This window comes from Halichoeres trimaculatus, unplaced genomic scaffold, assembly GCF_033239565.1.
Source record: "Halichoeres trimaculatus isolate MK-OKI-2021-1 unplaced genomic scaffold, fHalTri1.1 fHalTri1_scaffold_8, whole genome shotgun sequence".
NCBI lineage: Eukaryota > Metazoa > Chordata > Actinopteri > Labriformes > Labridae > Halichoeres > Halichoeres trimaculatus.
The window spans coordinates 18,663,910-18,684,505 of record NW_027437186.1 but is presented as its reverse complement, the minus strand read 5'-3'; the positions used below and the strand labels follow the sequence as shown (position 1 = coordinate 18,684,505).

General features: G+C 40.1%; 1 protein-coding gene across 3 annotated transcripts in view; it reads right to left on the bottom strand.

Annotated features, from left to right (window-relative positions):
* Window positions 1-20,596, bottom strand: part of slc8a1b (solute carrier family 8 member 1b) — a 162,282-nt gene that overhangs the window by 28,294 nt on the left and 113,392 nt on the right. For 2 of the 3 annotated variants that reach the window (XM_074676032.1, XM_074676034.1), the window contains exons 6-7: window positions 8,567-8,712; window positions 3,731-3,830 (exon numbers count right to left, since the gene is read on the bottom strand). In XM_074676032.1, the coding sequence (XP_074532133.1) occupies window positions 3,731-3,830; window positions 8,567-8,712 (246 nt within the window). Of the gene's footprint in view, window positions 1-3,730; window positions 3,831-8,566; window positions 8,713-20,230; window positions 20,341-20,596 lie in introns of all 3 variants that reach the window. The other variant, XM_074676033.1, reaches the window with a different exon arrangement.

The following is a 20,596-nucleotide window of genomic DNA, read 5'->3' as shown; positions in this document are numbered from 1 at the left end:
AGCTGTGTGTTAGTTTCTTTAGTGGTAACTACACTCCCTGCTTTTTTACATCTCTCTCTCTCTCTCTCTCTCTCGCTCACACACACATACACAGTAACAGAGAGAGTGAGAAACACACAGAAACACACACACACAAAGCACTCTGTCCGCCTAGACAAGCTAATCTCAGATAAAAGAGTGAAGACAGGCCTTTTCATTAATGGCATCAGCTCGCCAACAAAGGCTGGCTGACAGGCTGGCTAACTAAAGTACAAACACACACACACACACACACACACACACACACACACACACACACACACACACACACACACACACACACACACACACACACACACACACACACACACACACACACAAACACACAGGATAAAGTGATTTGAAGGCACTAAAGTGATTGAATAGGCCAGAGACAGAAAATGCTTAAATAGAAACCTAGATTCAAAGTAAGCTGCAGCCACAGCTTTTTCATCTTCTCCTCTTAGAATTGATTTAGAGCCATTCTCTACAGTAGTTTCATCTGAAGTGAACAAAAGTCCAAATCAAACAAATACAACTCCAAAAACTGATATCTCCATTTTGGCAGTGATTTTGGATTTGTGATTTTTTTTATGTGTAACTTGATTTCTAAATGACATCTTTACTGTTTAACTTTTTAACGATACAAAAGTTAGAAGCAACAAAAATCAGTTTATGGTAAAGACATGCAACCAGGCACTTATCACTGAAAATCCCTTCAAACAAAAAGTATTTTGGAAGTCTATTGGCTAATCTGGAGAATAAACTTTTCAGAAATATGACACATTCAGCAACTTTTTTCATTGAATATATTTTTTCCATTACTGCTGTAAAACATCAAATTCTATGTTTTAATACATAAACACATATTTTATCTCATTACTATGCCCAAATAATAAAAAAAAAATAAGTTTATAAGACTGTGTACCTCATATTTATTTAAAATACATGTTTACACACTCTAATATGGTATCTGCACAGAAAACATTGAGGGTGTGACTGCAGGTGCTTCGCACAAAATATTCAGTTTTCTGCAAGTCTGGCGCTAATGTGGGATATATATTCATACAATAGCTCTGTCTAGCTAACAACAAGTTAATACATGGTTATGTGAAGTGCAAATTAGTTTAAGACAACAATATAGATCAGTGCTTCTCTTCACCATAGACTGTATAAAACATGGGCGTAGTCTCGCTGATGTCACCCATCTGTTTCTGAAACGGAAAATGAAGCACATCAGCTATAGCAGCCATATTGTAAGGGGGAAGGGCTTCACGTACAGCCATAGGGCGCCTGTCGGTCACGTGACCCTCAGCTGTGCCTCTTATTGAGGGAGCTTGCGATCTTAATATCCTCTGAACGACCGAGTTCGAAAAAAATTCACCCCCGTACAGTGGGTGCCGGTAGTAAAATTAGCGACTCAGACAGGAGACGTAATTTAAACCAGGCTAGTGCAAATTCTTGCAAATTCTTACAATTTTTACTGTTTTTTGAGAAAATTTAAGAAAAATCAACTTTTTCAATTGTTTTTGCACATTCATAAAATTTGGGCAAATTTTTCACATTACATAATTTTTGCAATTTTTGCCCTTTTTTTGCCAACCAGGCTGTAAATAGGTTAATTTCAGCTTTGAAAATGGCTTTTTTTTGGCATGGTGTGTATGTGACTTCTGCTACTTCCGGAGCCAGCCTCAAGCGAACACTCGAGAAACAGCAGGTTTTAGCACTTCAGCATTGTCTCATATTCTTAGACCGGAGGTTGCGGCTTGCTCTTCACATGCTCTCCCCTGTGTAACGTCAAAACTACAACAAGGCAGCATCAAATCATCTGTTTCAGTGTGTTAACCCTGCTTCAACCAGATGTCTGTATAGGAGTTTGAGAAAACGCAAACTGTCAGTCATCCTCCTCATCTGCTGACATTTGTGTGAATTAAAGCTAATGTTGCGCTAAATATAGTTAAATATTATAATTAGCCCATTGTGTTAAGTGTGAGTTTTTTAACAGGCGGTTGATTCAAGGCGATCAGTTCAATGCCCCCCCCTCCTTGGTGGGCCCCCCTTTTATAGTTCCCACAGGCACATGCTCCAGGCAATTAACAGTGAATATTAAAAAAAACTTAAAAAATATATTTTTTCTTTGATTGAAAAAAAGTCAATAATTAAAATAACTAAATTGAATCAATAATGATTTGAATTGTTTCTTGTTGTTTTGAAGACCTAAGAGAGAATCAGGAGGGGGTCATATAAGATACAAATCAAGCCCCTGAAACCTTGGGCCCCTGCACACGTGGGGCCCTGATGGGCATCAGGAGGCTTCCTTATCTCTTCACAAAATATTCATCAGTGAAATTCCCACATTGATGGTTCTTCAAGAAGTTCCTTGGAGTTCTGCTGACAAATTGATTTTCTCCAAACTTGACAAAAATGCATTTTCTGATGGCATGAGTGTGCAATCACCCTTTGAGGACCCAGTTTATAGTTTATACAGCCAGCCTGGGTGACTGAGTCAAACAACAGTGATGCAATAGCTGGGCAGAGTAAATCCAAACATCAAGTGTTTGTGCATGAAATGAACAGAAGAACAGCTCAATCTGAAGAATCTTTCAAAGACAGATCTAATCAAAGAGAGAGTGACTGTAACTACAGGTCTGCACTGTTCACAGGACACATTCAGAAACTGCAGTGAAAGTTTCCTACTCTAAACAATGTTGCTTTTTCAGTGATGAGTTGCAGTAATATTGTGCTGCCTCCAGAGGGCAAGTTGCCACTACTAACCATCGAACTGTGAAGATTCTGCAGTGAAATAGAAAATGTGCCTTTCTTTACTTTTCCACATCTACTCTCACTGTGTCCTCGTACATCCCTCCTTTATTCTATATCTGTGTTTCTCTTTATTCATTCAGTTTCATTTCCAACAGCACTTTTTTCAGTTGTAACACTAGGTGTTCTGTCTCTTTCTTACTGAAATTTTTTTGCATAATTAGTGTTCTGCATCCCACCTGATTTCTCTAAGTCCATCTGAACAAGTCTCATACTGAAACAAAAACACACCACTGCAGCTTCACAAAGATCCTTCTTGTATATAGCTGTTAAAAACAACTCTTTTCTTCTCAAACTCATGTTTCTGCACACACACACACACACACACACACACACACACACACACACACACACACACACACACACACACACACACACACACACACACACACACACACACACACACACACACACACACACACACACGTGCGTACGCTCCTTCAATTGCTCTCAACATTATTGCCCATCTGGTCAATGTTTGTCTGTCCAAACCATCAAACCAGGCCATTCCACTTTCCAGCAACCATTAAAAGTCAATGACACACACAAATACACACACACTACAGCACACTAGACTCAGTGCAACCATGAAATCACCTCATTACACACACACATACACTCACACACACTCAACCAGCTTTTGATGTGATGGGCCTCACACACTCAGCGTGAGGTTTGTGATATTTTTGGTTACATTGACTGTTCGAACACACAAAGCAGCAACAGCGATAAACCCAGAGACCATAAAACTGCAGCTGTTATACACTAAACAGTTTTATACCCAACACAATACACACATCTGCCCCCAAAACCCTCTCAGATGACACCACTAAAATCCAAAAGCATGATATATTACATTTATACACAGTCAGTCACACTTCAGTGGCCTTACCTGCGCTCACAGTGATGGCCTCTATGAACTGGTCTCTCCAGCTGTTGGTTCCTACCAGCAGAGCCAGGTTGGTCTTCTTTATCAGCTTATCCACTGTGTTCTATAAGTAACAAAGACAAATGATCAGGTAAGAAACAAGACATTGTTTGTTCACAAACACATTAATTATCCAGGATTCAAAATTTGTTTGACGGTTTTCATCTTTAAAACATGACACTGGCAGTGTTCTTTTAGGAAAGTGGTGAAAGAGAGGGAAAAGTGAGAGACAACACGGAAGTCTGATCATTCTCTTCATACGAGCCAGGCTGGGAAGCAAAATATGGACTCCATGACACACACACAGAATTTTTGGTTAAAAACCTCATTTTGAACTAATTTCTCTTTACTTTCAGACAGACACTCATTAAAAACAGGCTCTCTGGTCATAAACTGGCTGTTGAAATCAGGCGATATCAAAAGTAGTGGTAAGAGAGATCTCAGGGAATCTGCAGGCTCTAAAACACAGGACAGGTAGAAATTAAGATTCATTTCTTCATCACCTGTCCAAACAATACAAATATTACAGACATATTGTTCCCTAAATTTACAAATTTATGCCCTGAAATTTTTAAACTCCTCGAGAGAAACATATCCAGAAGATTCTGGGTGAAGAGAGTGCTACTGTTCAGCTGTCAGCTGAATATGTGACAGCTTGTCCCATACTTAAGATAAGATAAGATAAGATAAGATGCTTTATTGCCACAAGATAATGTACATTCACTGTTAAAAACTTGTGTTGGGGTCTTTGCTCCGTGTTTTTAGAACACAATATATAATAATAATAAAATAAGGGATAAAAGCAGGTATGTTAAAAAAACAACTAGTTAAAACAGTTAAGACTCAAGGCAATATACAGTCATGATGTTAAAAAGTTCATTGTTGACCAGTGTCATGGCATGAGGAAAAAAACTATTTTTCCTTCTGTCAGTCTTGGTCTTGGTGTGTTCATATCTCCTTCCTGAGGGTAGTACCTTGTACAGATATTTGTGAGGATGGGTGGGGTCAGACACAGACTTTTGTCAAAGACAGTTAATGAGGTGTTATTAGGTACCAAAAATTTATTTATTTTTGATTTATGTTATTACTTTTTTTGTGTTTAATTTGTGTATGATGTTGATATTTTTTCTTTATCCTTTTTATTGTACAATGACATTCATTCATTTTCTAAACCGCCTTTCCTTTCCAGGGTCGCCAATCCCAGCTGTCATTGGGCGAGAGGCGGGGTACACCCTGGACTGGTCACCAGTCAATCACAGGGCTGACACAGAGACAGACAACCATTCACTCAAACACTCACACCTATGGGCAATTTGGAGTGTTCAATTAACCTGGTGAGCATGTTTTTGGACTGTGGGAGGAAGCCGGAGTACCCCGGCATGGGGAGAACATGCCAACTCCACACAGAAAGGCCCACTGGCCAAGCTGGGAATTGAACCAGTGACCTTCTTGCGGTGAGGCTGCAGCGCTAACCGTTGCGCCACCTTAGGCAACCTGTTCTAAAGAGAACAAAAACTTCATGCCAATGAAGCTTGTTTTTACTTTGAATTTCAGACTGATGTATATTGTTTATTTCAAACACTTTAAATCACTCATCAGGGTTTTAACACTATTTTTGCACAGGCTTTTTAAAGACAAAGTAGTCTAGGGATGAGGTGTAAAGACTGATGGTAAAGATTTCTAACACCAGCACCGCTCAACCCTGTCCACTCTGCACCAAAGTATGAAAATATATGAAGTCAGCACTTCAACTTGTGCTTTATACAACACCTTAAAACCTGAAACAGAGAGTTTTTCAGAGCAGCTTTAAATTGTAGCTACAATATTTACCTCTGATGTAGAGGAAAATACAATGAAATGGTTTTCTCAGCTAAAACTGGCTGCTCTTAATGTCACTTAATGAATGTTTCAAAGTGTTAAGAAATTGCATCAATCTTTTTTTTTTCTTCTTGGGGTGGGGGGTTACTTTCAGCGAGCTCCCTTCAGCTATCCCTTTTCTCCACCTTTTCATCTTTTAGTCTCCTTTATTTATTGTATTGACATTTCTCTGCTGTTTTTCTTCAAAAAGAAGAAGCTACTACATAGAGACAACACACACATACCACACATGCCCCCTTGCGCACAGTCACACACACATTACACACTAATTAGCACAGCAGTGGGGATTGTGCGCTCCTTTCCCCAGCACTTCAGAGGAAAACAAGGATGCTAATTGTGTTGAATGGAGCTGAGGGGTGTAAATAGTGCCTCGCTGCTGCTGCTGTGGACTCACACATGCACACACACACATGCACACACTCATAACCAGCTTTCCTCCGCCTATTGTATGTGAAGTGTTTATCTTACCATACTCAGCGAGGTTTTTGTCATCGTTTTTCTCTAATTTGTGATGGGGTTATTTTTACCCCTCTTGCCTTCTTCTCTTTTCAGCCTTCAGATCGCCACTTTGGACTGAGATGGAGGGAAAGGCACGCTTTGGTGCATCTGTGTTTATGTATTTGTGGCACCCTCAGAGGTAGATTAAAGGAGAGTCTGAAAATGTTTGTAACCAGTAGATGCACTTTGAACCCATCTAAAGGCAACAAAAACCAAGCTACCCATAACTCATTGCTTCAGAGTAGATAAAAAACATTTTTTTTATACCCTACTCTACTGTTGAGATCCCTGTTTTGTGACCTGTGTGTGCCTGTAAGTGTGTGTTTTTTGTTTTTGTTCTCCCCTTCCTGCTCTGTCTCCTTCACCCTCAACTGGATCTGCAATCAATATTCCTGCCAGCCATCATCCAGTCACCTTTGCCTACAAAAAACCCTGCACCAACATCCAGTCCCTGCCAGACCGCTGTGCCTAAACAGTTTGCTTGTTTAAGTGGCCAAGTCCAGCTCAGATTTAGAAAACTTTTTGCAAAGATTTTTGCCAGTTTTATCTATTTGCCTACCCATCTGACACCAGTTTTCCCTGTCTTCAGGACTCTCCTGCATCCGGCCTTACCACCTCCCTCCTCCCACCTGCCTGTCCACCACTTACCCTGCACTTTTAATAATAAAACCTTTTAGAAAACAGTCTTGACTAAGTCTGCTTTTGAGTTCTGCCATAAATCGTGACAACTAACCTTAACTTTAACATTTTCGGTCTATCAGTAAAACTTTGAACAGCTGAGTTTCTGTTAATGTATTTATTTTAACTCCAGTCTGTTACATCAGATACTCGTCCACTCAGCTATCTGCCCATGAGCAGTACTTCAGATTGCTATAGGATCCACACACACACACACACACACACACACACACACACACACACACACACACACACACACACACACACACACACACACACACACACACACACACACACACACACACACACACACACACACACACACACACACACACACCTATAGCATTCTGTCAAGTGGCAAGCTATTACTTGGTGATATTAACAGTCTGTCTAGAGTGAGGGTGTGGGTGGAGAAGCAGCAGGGAACATGCATTAGTAAAGAAATAAACACACACACACACACTCACACACAAAATGCATCATGGGTGGTGATTGCATCTTTGCTTGCCTTAAGAGTCTGCGTGGGAGATGGAGCAGAGGAAGGACTTGTGCACTGATTACACGATTATTTCCTGTATGAGGGAAGTGTGTGTGTGCGAGGCAGATAAATTAGTGTGTCTGTATATGTGTCTGTGTCTAGGATATAAAAAGTGTAGCAGCATCTGTAATCAAAACTGACTTTAAAAAAAGACAGCTGAAAATGATTGATTTTTGCTGTATCTTTGTGTTTCCATCGCTGGCAGTGATTTATAATATTTATTTCTGTGAGCCCAGCTATCTTAAACAAATGATCTTTTTTTCAATCATAACCCTCTTACTCAAACATTGGTGTGCAGCAAAAAAGATGAGGGCTAATCATCATAACAATGAACCAATTGAACTATTACATTACGGTGGTATGTCAGGTTGTGTGGGAAAGCAGTGGCTGAAATGTTTAAATAACTGATAAAGTAGTTTTAATCATAGGCTCATTAGTTTTTTAGTCTGTTTTATGTAAAGTTTGGCAATTCAAGATCAAATTACCCATAATGCCATTTTTTATTTTCTAGAAGCCAAACTATAAGGGTGAAAGCTGGCTCACGATTCAGAAACACACCTGTGATAGGAAGATGAATAAGACAGCAAAGTCAAACAATTTCTGTAACTGTCTCTGGGAAAGAAATCTCTGATTACACCTGGCACATTTATTCAGTGGATCATATATTAATGTAATGATTGGCTTTTCAACCAACAGTTTCTATTTTCTTTCATTTTTCCTGTGTTGGGTCGCTGAGGTAGCAACCAAGCAATTAAACACAGACATCCCTTTCCCCAGCAATGTTTTCCAGCTCCTCCTGGGGAATCCTGAGGCATTCCCAGACCAGGTGGGACATGTAATCTCTCCTATGAGCTCTGGGTCTACCCCTGGGTCCTTCTCTAAGTTGGTAGTATCTAGAATAATTATAAAGACGCCTAGGAGGCATCCTTATCAAATGCCCAATCCATCCAACCTGGCTTCTTTGGATTTAAAGCAACAACGGCTCTGCTTGCAGCCCTTTCCTGATATCCAGGGACCTGACGCTATCTCCAAGGCTGAGCCACTTGTTTCAGCTGCTCGTATTCTTTACCTTGTTTTCACAACCCATTGCTCATAAAAGTAAGTGGGGGTTAGAACATAGACCAACAACCAACAGGTAAATTAAAGTTTAGTCTACCAACTCAGCTTCCTCCATGAGAATTGATGAAAAACATTTATTTGTCTGTTACCTTGAACTCATATGATTCCTCTATGATGATCTCCAGTTTGACATGATCTCCCAGCATGGGACGGCCCATCTCAGCAATGCGCCTCTCCTCTTCATCTTTCCCCGCCAGTGGCTCCTCTTCCTCCTCTGTCTCCTTCTGCTGTTCCTCTAGAGACACAACAAAAAAACAACCAAAGGGTACGTTAGACCTGGACTGTAGCAGGGATTGGGACTTCATTTTTGTGTTTCATCAAAGTAACCAGGTTACAGGAGAAACAAAAATGACTTTAACCGAGTGTCCTTTTTTCTTTTTCTTTTTTTACATCTATGGGTTTAAATGGTTGTAAATTGTCCGTAAATGATAAAAAGTCCACTTCTTTCCTGTCCCTCTGTTTTTCATGCACAGCCCCAGTCTATATTCCTCTTTCTTCTTTACCATTTCTTTATAGTGTGTGTCAGTAATTGAGATTCACTGTAGAGCCTGAACTCTGCTGGATCAAAGGGGGGTGGGGGTGGGGGATGCTACAAAGACAGGAAAAGAGAGAGAAAGGCTGTGATCAAATTTTCCATGGGGAAACATTTACTCATGCTATTGCCATCTATTATAGTGCAGTGCATTGTGGGTCTGCCTCAGCTCATTGGTCATTTGTTCCCCTTACAGCTCAGTCACACATTCATAAACATTTGGGGCCAGAAGTGTTTTTGTTTTTTTATTTGGACAAACTTCTTCTCTGTTGTAACGTAGGCGTAGAGCTCAGCATTGCGCTGAGAGCTGAAGGCAACAAGAGCATCAACTGTAACCCCTCAGGCAGAAATTTAATAGCCCGCAGCTACAGTGGATGACACTGTGATAAAGTCTAGATCAGTCAATGTCAAACGGAAATTAAACTGCATATTTAATTTACACCTGCTCTGTCAATCCAATGACCCTAAAAAGGCAAGAACTTACAGTGTTTCTTCATTGTTGGACTACGCTTCATGTCTGGATGATGTTCATTAAACCTACCACGCAAAAGCCACTGGTTTTCTTTGATTTTTAGATGAATGAACTGTTTAAAGCTGTCGAAATTCACGTGACGTGCTTGGAGGAAGACCTGAGTCTTATCGGTTGTTGCAGGTCATGTTTCCCTGGTTTTTAATTTAAGGGGATTTAAAGGACATGTTATTCTGACATTTTACTGTTAATGTTAAGCACTGTAGAATACAACTGCTGTGTGGAAATCTATGTCCTGAACAACCAGCTACTGGAGGGCTATTAACAGATTAATGCTGCCCCACCTACACCAGCCATGTGGAAAAGAGTTTTGTCTTCATAATCTTATTTAGAACAGGCTTTTGCTGAAAACACCATCCATTTGTCGGTATGGCCTCGAGGCTAGGTCATGCGCCAAAGGGGGCTAGCCCTCAAGCACTCGTCCCAGGTTCAATTGCAGCCTGAAGTCCCTTTTCCATGTGTCACTCCACACTCAAACTTTTCCTTACTTTATCCACTGTCCTGTCCTTTCTGGACAGTCACATAGTGTCTTGATGAGTTAAAGGACTGATTTGATGTTGGTCTCTATGTGTTTGAAAGCACTTGCTGTGATTTTAAAGTTGCATGACAAAAGTTTCTAAATAGATAACATAGACTACTAGGGATGGGTACCCTTCACATTTGAAAAGATATGGTACTGATGCCAAGTACCTGGCAATTTGTACTCAACCGTACCAGTTTTAAATACTATTTTGTGTTTATGTGGAAAAATATATACATTTTTTTCATTATAAAATCTATTTTTTTTCCATTTAACATATTTATTCTTAAATATATAACCTTGCAATGCTGTGTTCAAGTCCAGCATGGGAAACCGCCTACTCGTCCACTTCCTCACTGTCACAAAGATGCATTTAGGTACCTAAACATGGTTCCTTTCAATTCTACGTAAATCAGTACCTGGTACTTTTGACTGACTTTGGTTGGTACCAATAAAAGTACCTAATTCAGTACCCATCCTTATAGGCTACTGTGAACCTTAAACGGTGTTGCTGGAAGCGTTCTGCTGTATCAGTATCACATGATGATACTGAGGGAGGGATTGTGGCGAATTAATGGGATCACCTTAATTGACACTAAGTCAAGATTTCAGACAGGACATAAGCCCAAAGACTCCACTGAAAACTGTTCTTAGTCCAGACCTTTGCTTTTCACAATGTAACAAGTTGATCTACCAGCTGATGGGGCTGGTGTTGAGAGCAGCTGATGTACTATGGGAAGAGCCTGATGTTTCCCTCCTCAGGATGTGTTACTGAGTTTCAGTGGTCTGACTTGAACTCCAAAGATAAGATTTATCTTTAGCCCACGCTGAATGTCCTTCAGGATTCCCCATTAGTTTCATTTAATTCTCTGTTTAAATACATTTACACACACCTACGTACACAACCATCATTACACACTCTGTAATGGTGATTTAATGAACTCAATTAACAGCCCACACTGTCGGAAGAACATGACCAGGCCAGACCTAGTAAGCTACGGCCTGCACAATGTGTGCAGACTACTAATGGTGTGTGTGTGTGTGTGTGTGTGTGTGTGTGTGTGTGTGTGTGTGTGTGTGTGTGTGTGTGTGTGTGTGTGTGTGTGTGTGTGTGTGTGTGTGTGTGTGTGTGTGTGTGTGTGAGTGGACCTGACAGAGGTTGAGTGTTTCAGGGTAAGATGCTGCTTCCTGTCAGAGCTGCTGTCTGAACTGTTTATCATTCTGATTTTTCTCCCCTCTGGTGTCCTTCTCTCTGCTCCTCAGCATATCAGTTCAATTTTATTTAACTTTATTTTACAGCCAGGGCGCACACACAGACGAGCTGTTGAACAAGAAACTCTGAATCAAAGAGTATTCGCTTTCCCTCTTTGAAATGATTTCCCTTCCTGTGTTGACTGACATTAACTCAGTATACTGTTCCTTAAAACTCGAGGACAAGAGATGAGAAAGACATCTACCTGTACCCCATTCCAGTTACTTTGTTACATAACTTTTCCAACCCCTTATCCTTCTTTCTTAATCTTTATTTTCCTCTTATCGACCTTCCATCATCTCATCCTCTTTGCTCCTCAGCGTTAAAGCCTCACATTTGTCTTCTTAATTCTCTCACAGCCTCTCTCTCGAACTCCTTTCCCTCTGTGCTGATACAGTTTCAATTCAAATGAGCTTCAGTGAACTGACAGCGAAGACCTTATTCAGTTAGCAAACCTTGTAACATAGCTGTTGATTTAATTCTGCTGCCTCTGTGTTTTCACTGTGAGCCGAGGAGTCAGTGTGTGGACTACAGCTGACGTCTTGATGGTATCAGAAGAGCCAAAAGTTCCTCATACCTTTAAGAGCAGTGCTTATGATTAGCTTTGCCTGGAAATAGGATTATTAAGTATTTTTGTGAAGTTTACAGTTCATTCCTCTCTAAAAGAGAAAGGGGAAGAAGAATAGGACACAGTAAACAAAGAGCAATGATGGAAGACATCCAGCAATTTGTCTCCTTTGTGATTGGCAAGTGACTCTTTGTTACAAAGTGCAATCAAGGCTGTGAGCTGCAAGAGAAATAAAGCAATTGCTGTCTCACAGGAGGTGATGATTCTTTCTACCAATCAACGGACTGTGATGTTTTTTGCTCCATCTTCTGGGGTTGAATTGGTACGGCTGGCACCCCCAACAGAAGGGCACCAAAAAGACAGTACAGGTCAGTAGTTTGGGAACCTGTCCTGGTTTTAGTCAAAGGAAATGCCACAAAATGTGTGCCGTACCGTTGGTGTTTGAGGAGCTACTTATTCAGGGCTGTTGGACGTTCAACTACCTTACACGGCTTCCTGATGATTGCATAATAATTGGCCAATGATGCAGTGATTGAATATACTTTTCTGACACTCCCTCAACAGTTCCTGGCACTTTTAAAACACTCATATTGTTAGTAAGGGAAAAGACTGACCTAAAAGACACAGGAAATACTGAAAGCTAATCCCACATCAGCTGGTCAGTCTCCTTGTTTGTCCGAACAAAACATGAGATGATATGTGCTGCAAGTGTGTGTAAATGTGTGCGTTTGTGTGAGTGTGCAAGAACGCTTTCACACCTTGTCATGCTTTGATAGAGCTGCTGCACAGAAGTGATGAAAGAGGACAGGGGAGAGTGGAAAGGAGAGAAGTGCAGATGAAGGAGAAAAAAGAGGAGGAAAGAAAGAACAATCAACAGAGGAGAGAAAAGAGGGAAGAGGAGGATTTTTACGCTCTGTCATGTTTGATAGATTTAGGTTCCTTCAGAGGAGGCGAAGGAAGATGAGTAAGAGAGGAGGGGAGGCATCTTTGCAAGCCGTCATCATATAAAGACAAGAGGAGGAGCAGAGGGGAGAAACTTCTGCAGCGTGTCAAAGAGGAGACAAGCAGATGGAAGGATGAAGACGACAGGAGAGAAAGAGGGGAGGAGGGATGCAGCGTTTGACAAGATTAAAGCGTACAGCAGGGGAGGAGACGGGGTGAGAGGAGGGGAAGTTACACTGTCACACTTTTGGGGAATCCCACAGGAGCGAGAGAATAGGAGCAAAGGAGAAAACACAAATGGAGCTTCAACTAGTTTGTCTGTCCACAGGGGAGGAGGGGAGAGAAAAAAAGTAAAGGAAAGAGCATGAGAAGTAGGGAAAGAAGGAGATGAGGACATATGAGAGGAGGGAGGGGATAGGTAATAAGCTAGAAGAGGAAGGAGGAGGAGAAAAGGAATAAGCGGTTAAATGAGGGAAGAGCAGGAAGGAAGGAATATGTTCAGATAACATGAAGATGAGGAGAAACAAAATTAGCATGAAGGAAGAAAGGATGGGTGAATAATCGATGAAGAGGTGACAGGAGGAGAGGCGGTTCTCATCACTGTGATAAAGATACATATGAGCATTTACATATGTGATTTGTAGGAATTAATGACCCTTAATGATACTCATTAAAATGTATTAATAATGTCGTTTGTTTGTGTAAACATCATAATAGTAGGTTTAATGAGCTTGTACATAACAGAGATGCATAATAATGTATGTTCTAATAATTAAAAGTTAATATGCAGAGACCTTGGTGGGAACACACATACAGCAAACACCAGCTTTAGAAACGCTGTATTATGTCTCCATTTAATTTCTGCTGTTTTGACACACGCACAGTCTTAATTAAAGCCAGGAGTCATAACTATGTTACTACTGCATAACCAAACACATGAGGGGAGGAGGGAAACACGAGGGAGAAGCAGGAGGACAGGAGAGGCTGTTCCTGTCAGACAGAATCATGTATGAAATATTTACACATGGGAGTTTGTGTGCATACTTAGACTGTGTCGTACACAATCATCTCCAATCACAGGCAAAGAGCTTTGGTAATTTTTCCTGCATTTGAGTCGCACTCCTTAACACAACTGGAAGTGTTCTGTTTGTGTTTTCTGTTCAGTAACGAAGCCTGTCACTGGATAATTTTGGCTGATCTTGTTTGAGGTAAAGAGGTGGAGATGAAGTGGGCCTTAAGCCTCTTTGCTAACAGCTACAGTGTGCCCTCCTGTCAATCCAAGCAGCTCTGCCCTTAACTAGGCAAAACTCATCCATTTATATCAGTGTATCATTGGTTCATTCCATATCTGTTTTAGAATCCAAAATTGGAAAACGGATAACGACCTTTATTTCATTTCTAGTTTTCAAATCAAAAATCAGAAAACAAATAACGACCTATTTTTCGCTGTTTTGATTTTGTTTTAAAATAAAAAAAAATAGAGTATGTATCATTTTCAATGTGTTGTGACCTGGACTTTTTCACTTTTTTCTCAGGGAGGCCAGTCTTTAACTGAGTGGATCTTGAAACCTGTTCACAGAGATAGAGAAGGCGATATACAGTGAGTGACATATAAATAGACCACTATGGAATGGATGTCATGGAGATGCTCTGCAATGAGTGTCAGACATTTCTGCATCCAACACAACCTCGGGCGGAAACGTCATGTTACTGATGCCTCTAAAGTGTGACACGCTTCCATGTTAACTAATAATAACTGTAAAACGTTAGCTATCATGCTGCTCGATTCAACTATCAATGGAATCAACCGGTAGAGACTGACTGACCTTCCTGAGGGAAAAAAAAGTGAACAACTCCTGGGTCACAACACATTGAAAATGATACAAACCAAAAACGAATAGAAAAAAAAATCCCATGATAATTCCATTCTCTCATATTCTATTTTTAATTTCAAAACAAAATCAAAACAGCGAAAAATAATAATATTTGTTTTCCGATTTTTTATTTGAAAACGGAAAATGAAACAAGTTGTTAACCGTTTTCCGATTTTTGATTCTAAAACGGATACGGAATGACCGAATAGTACACTGAAACGATTAATTTCTTCAAAAATAACAAGTTATTAGATCTTATTAGATATTATTCGATCTCCACCGAAGTAGAGTTGAGCCGGTCATCTGGTGTATTGGTGTATACAAAGTGCAAAAGTGGAGTAACAGATGCACATTTTGTTGGAAGACAGTCGGCACATTCAGCAGCACAAGCACAACACGGTAGTTCGTGATGATCGTAATAACGGTACTGTTGTCCTGTTGTATGCGCCCTTGAGGAGTGGTATGACGTCAGCGTTTCCACTGAAAACACCGGCTTACTGTTTACACGACAACGGTGTAGGGAGCGTTTCAGAAAAATCCCACTCTGGAGGCCGTTTTCAAAAGTTTGCGTTTTAGGTCGGCTGAAACGCTGTTTCCGTGTAAACCCGATGCTGAAACGCAACAAAACTTTTGCGTTTCACCCTAAAACCGTTGTCGTGAAAACAGCCCCTCAGGCACTAGCTTGATTCAACTCCACGAAGACTTTTTACAGATGGATTGCAGAAAAAAAAAAAGTTGGGTTGGACAAATTTGGTGATGCATGAACATATGCATTCAAGAATATGTTGAGTAATTGTTTGAAGTGAAAGGGCTTTGAGCAATCTCTGTGGTAGCATACAGCCGTTTCTGTATCTCTGTCAGTACATTTTTTGTGTCCTTGTTTGAAACTCTCTCTTTCTGTGTGTGTGTGTGTGTGTGTGTGTGTGTGTGTGTGTGTGTGTGTGTGTGTGTGTGTGTGTGTGTGTGTGTGTGTGTGTGTGAAGTAGGACATGAGGTCTCGACCCTCTGCAGGGCACGTGTGTTTTCAGCTGGTTTCCCTCTCAGCATCGTCCCCTCCTCACGCTGCACTGTCTCCTGCTCGGATGACTGATGGAGGTTCAGTGGATGCAGTGAACTCTCCTCTGCCTCCTGCTGTCCTAAGGCTCCTCTGGACCGAGTCAAAAACCTGCAATATCACAGGGTCATCCGCAAACTTCTACAGCCACCAGAGAGTTTAGGTTTAACCTCCAGAAAATGCTGCCTCAACCTGCAACTGTTTCTGTTTCTACCTGCGTGAATAAACACAAGTTGGATTCAAGCTCACACCTGCTTTTTGCAGGTTTGTTGAAAGGCATTTCAGGACATGAGGAAAAACTGGGGCAGAAGAGGAGTAAATAGGTTATCAGAAACACTTTCATCTTCCCCCTAACAAATAAGAATTTGGTACGGCTCTGTGGCTACATTTCATCAACAAGGACTTTTTTGGGGAGCTGACTGAATACTTTTAAAAGGAAATAAATACCCATAAGGATGACTACTTATCTGGATTATAACTGATGCAATAGTATTAAAACAAACACATTTTAAGAACATCAATAAATTACATGGATTATATTTATAAATATGTGGTTCTAATGTAGCTTTGAGCTTCAATTTCCATTCATTTCATCAGTGAGTCCACGCTGACATGTTACTGAACATTTGAGAAGATCCCCTCTGGTTGATCTGGTGTCACTTTCACAAGAACTGCACAAATGGATCAATGATCAACCTTGATGTTTCCTTATGGCTGAAAAAGCCATCGTGTTCTAAGCTCTTTCTGTTTAAACAAGTCTAGCCAAACTGCTCGCATCAGAGAAGCAAATCTCAGATCTGGGCTTGTTAAGTCAGTACATTATTCCTGTCAAACTCTGTTGCTTGCATTAAAATGAAGAAATTAATCAACACACACAAAAACAGATAAAATATGATCAGGCTCTTTCTCTGGCTCAGAGGCACTTAGCCAATATTTGAAGTGCTGGTTAGATGGATGAAAGCAGATGAAACGAAGCCTACAGGATTGAAAAACAAAAAGCTGATTCTGTTCTCTGTGTCTCTCCCTCGTACACTCTCTGAATGTATAAGCGGTTTTCAGGAATTTATATCTGAGAGCACAATTCCCACATTAATCATCATTAGAGCACCGACATAACTCTTTTTCTGACAGTTCCTAGTTTCCGTCTCTGAGGCAGGATGTTTAAAAACCTATTTGAAATGTGTGGATTGTGCCAGAGGAAACCAGTCCTAAGGGGCTGTTTACGCGACAACAGTTTTAGGGTGAAATGCAGAAGTATTGTGGCGTTTACACAGACACAGCGTTCTAGCTGACCTAAAACACAAACTTTAAACATTTAATGAACAAGAAACTGAAGAAAACAAGAGTGGGCTAATATTTTGTTCCATGACTGTATGAGCTAATGGAAATCTACAATGTAGTAATACTCACTTATTTGATAACTAGTTTTTGGTGATATTATTCGCAGTGAGTGTAAGTACAAAGCATATGCTGTACCTCAAATACTTATCCTATGTTACAAATGAGGAATAAGTTGTTTCTGAAAACTTCAAGGCAGCTTCAGCCTCATTTTACTTTTATTTTCTGTCTTTCCAAAAAAAGTGACTAACACCCTATAGACTCCACACTGTTTTTCCTGAGGACACAAATGAAGAATGGTGCATGCATACATAAGCCAGTACATAACAGAAAAGATGAGTGCACATACACATGCACAATATCCATTTACATGGACTCATGGTGAAAGATTGAAGCCATAAAGATCCATGCAAGGATAATTTAGCACAGAGAGAGTCACCACAACGGTCCATAAAACACACTCATTACACACACACAACCCCTCTGCATCCCCTAAACTGTGTGTGAGTCCATGTCTGTGTCAGTCTTTGTATCCTAGAGATGTGTTTGATCTCCTGACTGTGATAATGTGATATCCAGCCCTCGTCTTTGATCCCCTCATCACTATAAACACTGCTGATGCCTGGTAAACACTTTCTGCCATTAACGCACTGATAGCTCTGCGCTGTCTGTGAGTGAGTAAGAGAGACAGGGGCAGAGACGGAGAGACTTTAAAGAAACTACCCAGCAGGGTTTAAGTGAGTTTAAAGACCCTTTGGATAACAGCCTCACATCACTGTGGTTAACTGGTTTACCTTGAGATACAACCTGTTTCCACATCACAGAGTCAAGCTTTTAACTCATATCTCACTCTTTATCTGTGCTATTTGTGTCAGTGTATATCACACATATGTGCAATGTTTGCTTCAGTGTGTGCATCTATACTGCAGTAGTGTTTTGGACAAATGGAAAACTCACAATGTGAACCTTTAACTGCACAAACATTTTGAACAAAAAGTAAAAGGAAGGTTTCAAAAAGACCTCAAAGTAACTTAAAAGTTCAGTGTAAGTGCAAAAGGGTGTTATTGGACAATCCGTTTTCAGAATTAGAGTCTATGAAGGAATGTACCTTACTCCTCTATAATTTGAATGTTATTGGGTTTTATTTTCTAGGTTTGTATTGCATAACTGTAAGATGACATGATGCTGTGACAGCTCTAAAGTGACACAAACATGTTTTGTGGTAGATATTAAAAGCATAATGAGAAGGGGACAAGAGGGACCTGATAAGACTGAAAGACAAATCAAATAGATTGTTTGTAATAACATCTTAATTACTGTTTTAATTGCATCACTTTGTATCATTTAAGTGACAGTGAAGCATTACATAATGATGTTGCTCTACCATAAGCTACAGCATCAGAGAGGTTAAGAGGTCTCACTGCAGAGGGAAGGCTGCTTTGGTTAGCAGAAGACAGAGTGCCTTTCTTTGCACAATCTTGTTATAGTGTTTTGGGAAAGCTTAAAATTCAGTTTTTCTTCTCTGCAGAAGTACTCTTGGACCCTTATATCAGTATTTTATGGTTAAAGACAAACTTCATTTCGGCTTTGAGCATTTTCAGATTATCTAAAGGTGTTTCACAGAGTAAGTGCACTTTTGTGACAGGATCTTATTTTTTAATATTGTCTTTTGTTTCAATCCGTACACAAATAAAAAGTTCATTTTATCAATAAATAAATAAATAAATAAAATAAACAAAGAATATATTAATGCAAATTACTGAAGTGATGATACCTCAAGTACCCTCGTAAAAGCATCTGTTTTTATAAAGAAAGCATTATTTTGGTACTTCTCCATCCTGAGTCTGCGTTGACACCTTCTGTACCGTGATGATTCGTGGACTAGAGTAAAGTAAAAGCTCTGACTTAATGTCGTTTTTGATGGGATGCCTTGATCACTGTAAAATCCATGTGGTAAACCCTCTGATGTAAAAAAATATGACATCTTTTTTTGGTGTCAGTAGCTGTATGTGCACAAAACAAAACTCACGACATGAATCGTTACATGAAATGAGAGAACAGTCCAAAGGCAATAGAAATCAGAAGAAAGGAGAGGACAGGTGTGATTCCCACTGAGTTTTCTGTACAGATCTCAGAAGAGGAACATGAGAAGAAAAGGAAGGAAAAATCGAAAAGGTACAAAAGGGAGCAGCGGAATCGCTCCTGTGTGTGTTCAACCTGAATCCCAAACCAACAGGCTCGTGAAAACAAAACAGCGATTGGAGAACAGCACTTTAAATCCACGGTTAAAGTGCTGCTATGGCTTTAATTTTCTTTTTTTGCAATGTCGGCAGGTGTGAAGTGCTTTGTTGTTCTGGCCAACTTGAAAGTGGCTCTTTTCTAAGCTATCATGGCAGGATTTGCATTAAAGAAATATAACTCATATTGCATGATATGCAATAAGCTTTTAAAACTTAAAAAATTCCCTTTAGTTTGACCATATTAAAAATTAACTTTTTACTACGGCACCAAAAGTTGAGCTTTCACCTCAGGTCCAAACTGCATACATGCATTAAAATGGGATTTTCTCCTCAATTGGAACTTTAATCAAAACTTTCCACTTTTTTTTTTTAGAAAGTGATTGGAGCAGATTCATATGTCATTGTTGCTGTAGTGTTCTGCTTAATATCCAAGAGAAAATGTCTTATCCTGGTGCTTTACTACATTAGAACAAGGAAGCACTAGAGAAACTTAACAGAGTGATTAAAGCATGGAGAAGTGAACTACATCAGCTGCATCAGCTAAGTTCAGGAATAAAGGTGTCCAGACTGAGATGAATCTGCAAATATCAAATCGGACTTACATTTCAAATCATCTACATGGGGCCTGCATCTTATGTAAAAACCTGAACTGCATTGTTTTGCCGTCTGGACTTTTCAAACAGATCATGATAAGTAGCTTGAAAGAACCAATAACATGAGTATAGCTTTTTATACTCATAACATTTTTAGCTTTGATTTATAAATGCTTGTGCAAGTTGTTATAGTGTGGATTATTATCTTCCTGCACCAATGAGCGAAAACTGTAAGTTTATCTTTTGGCCTGTTGATTCAGGATTCTCTCACATCAAATAAGGTGAATCTCAAAGCTGATTGGCTGTCACACCTGTCCATTCCTTCCCGCTGCGTCTCCATTCCGGGGTACCGAGCAGAACGTAGAAGGAGGACTGCTTATTGTACTCCTCCCGGTCTAAGATCCTAACCGTAAAGGTCTTCCTGTATGAAACAGACACGTACACACACACATAGAGCGAGGTGGTGAATGCATGCATGGTTAACATAACTCATGGTAAGGTACATACACCAAAAACACACACATGTACACACACATTCATACACAAACACACACTAAAAAGGTGGAGCGGTGGATGTGGTGACATGACAAAGCCCGCTGCATGTTCTCTGACACATCAGGAGGAAGAGTAGCAAAGAGAGAGTATTAAAACCCAGTTTTCCTCCATGTATTGAGAAC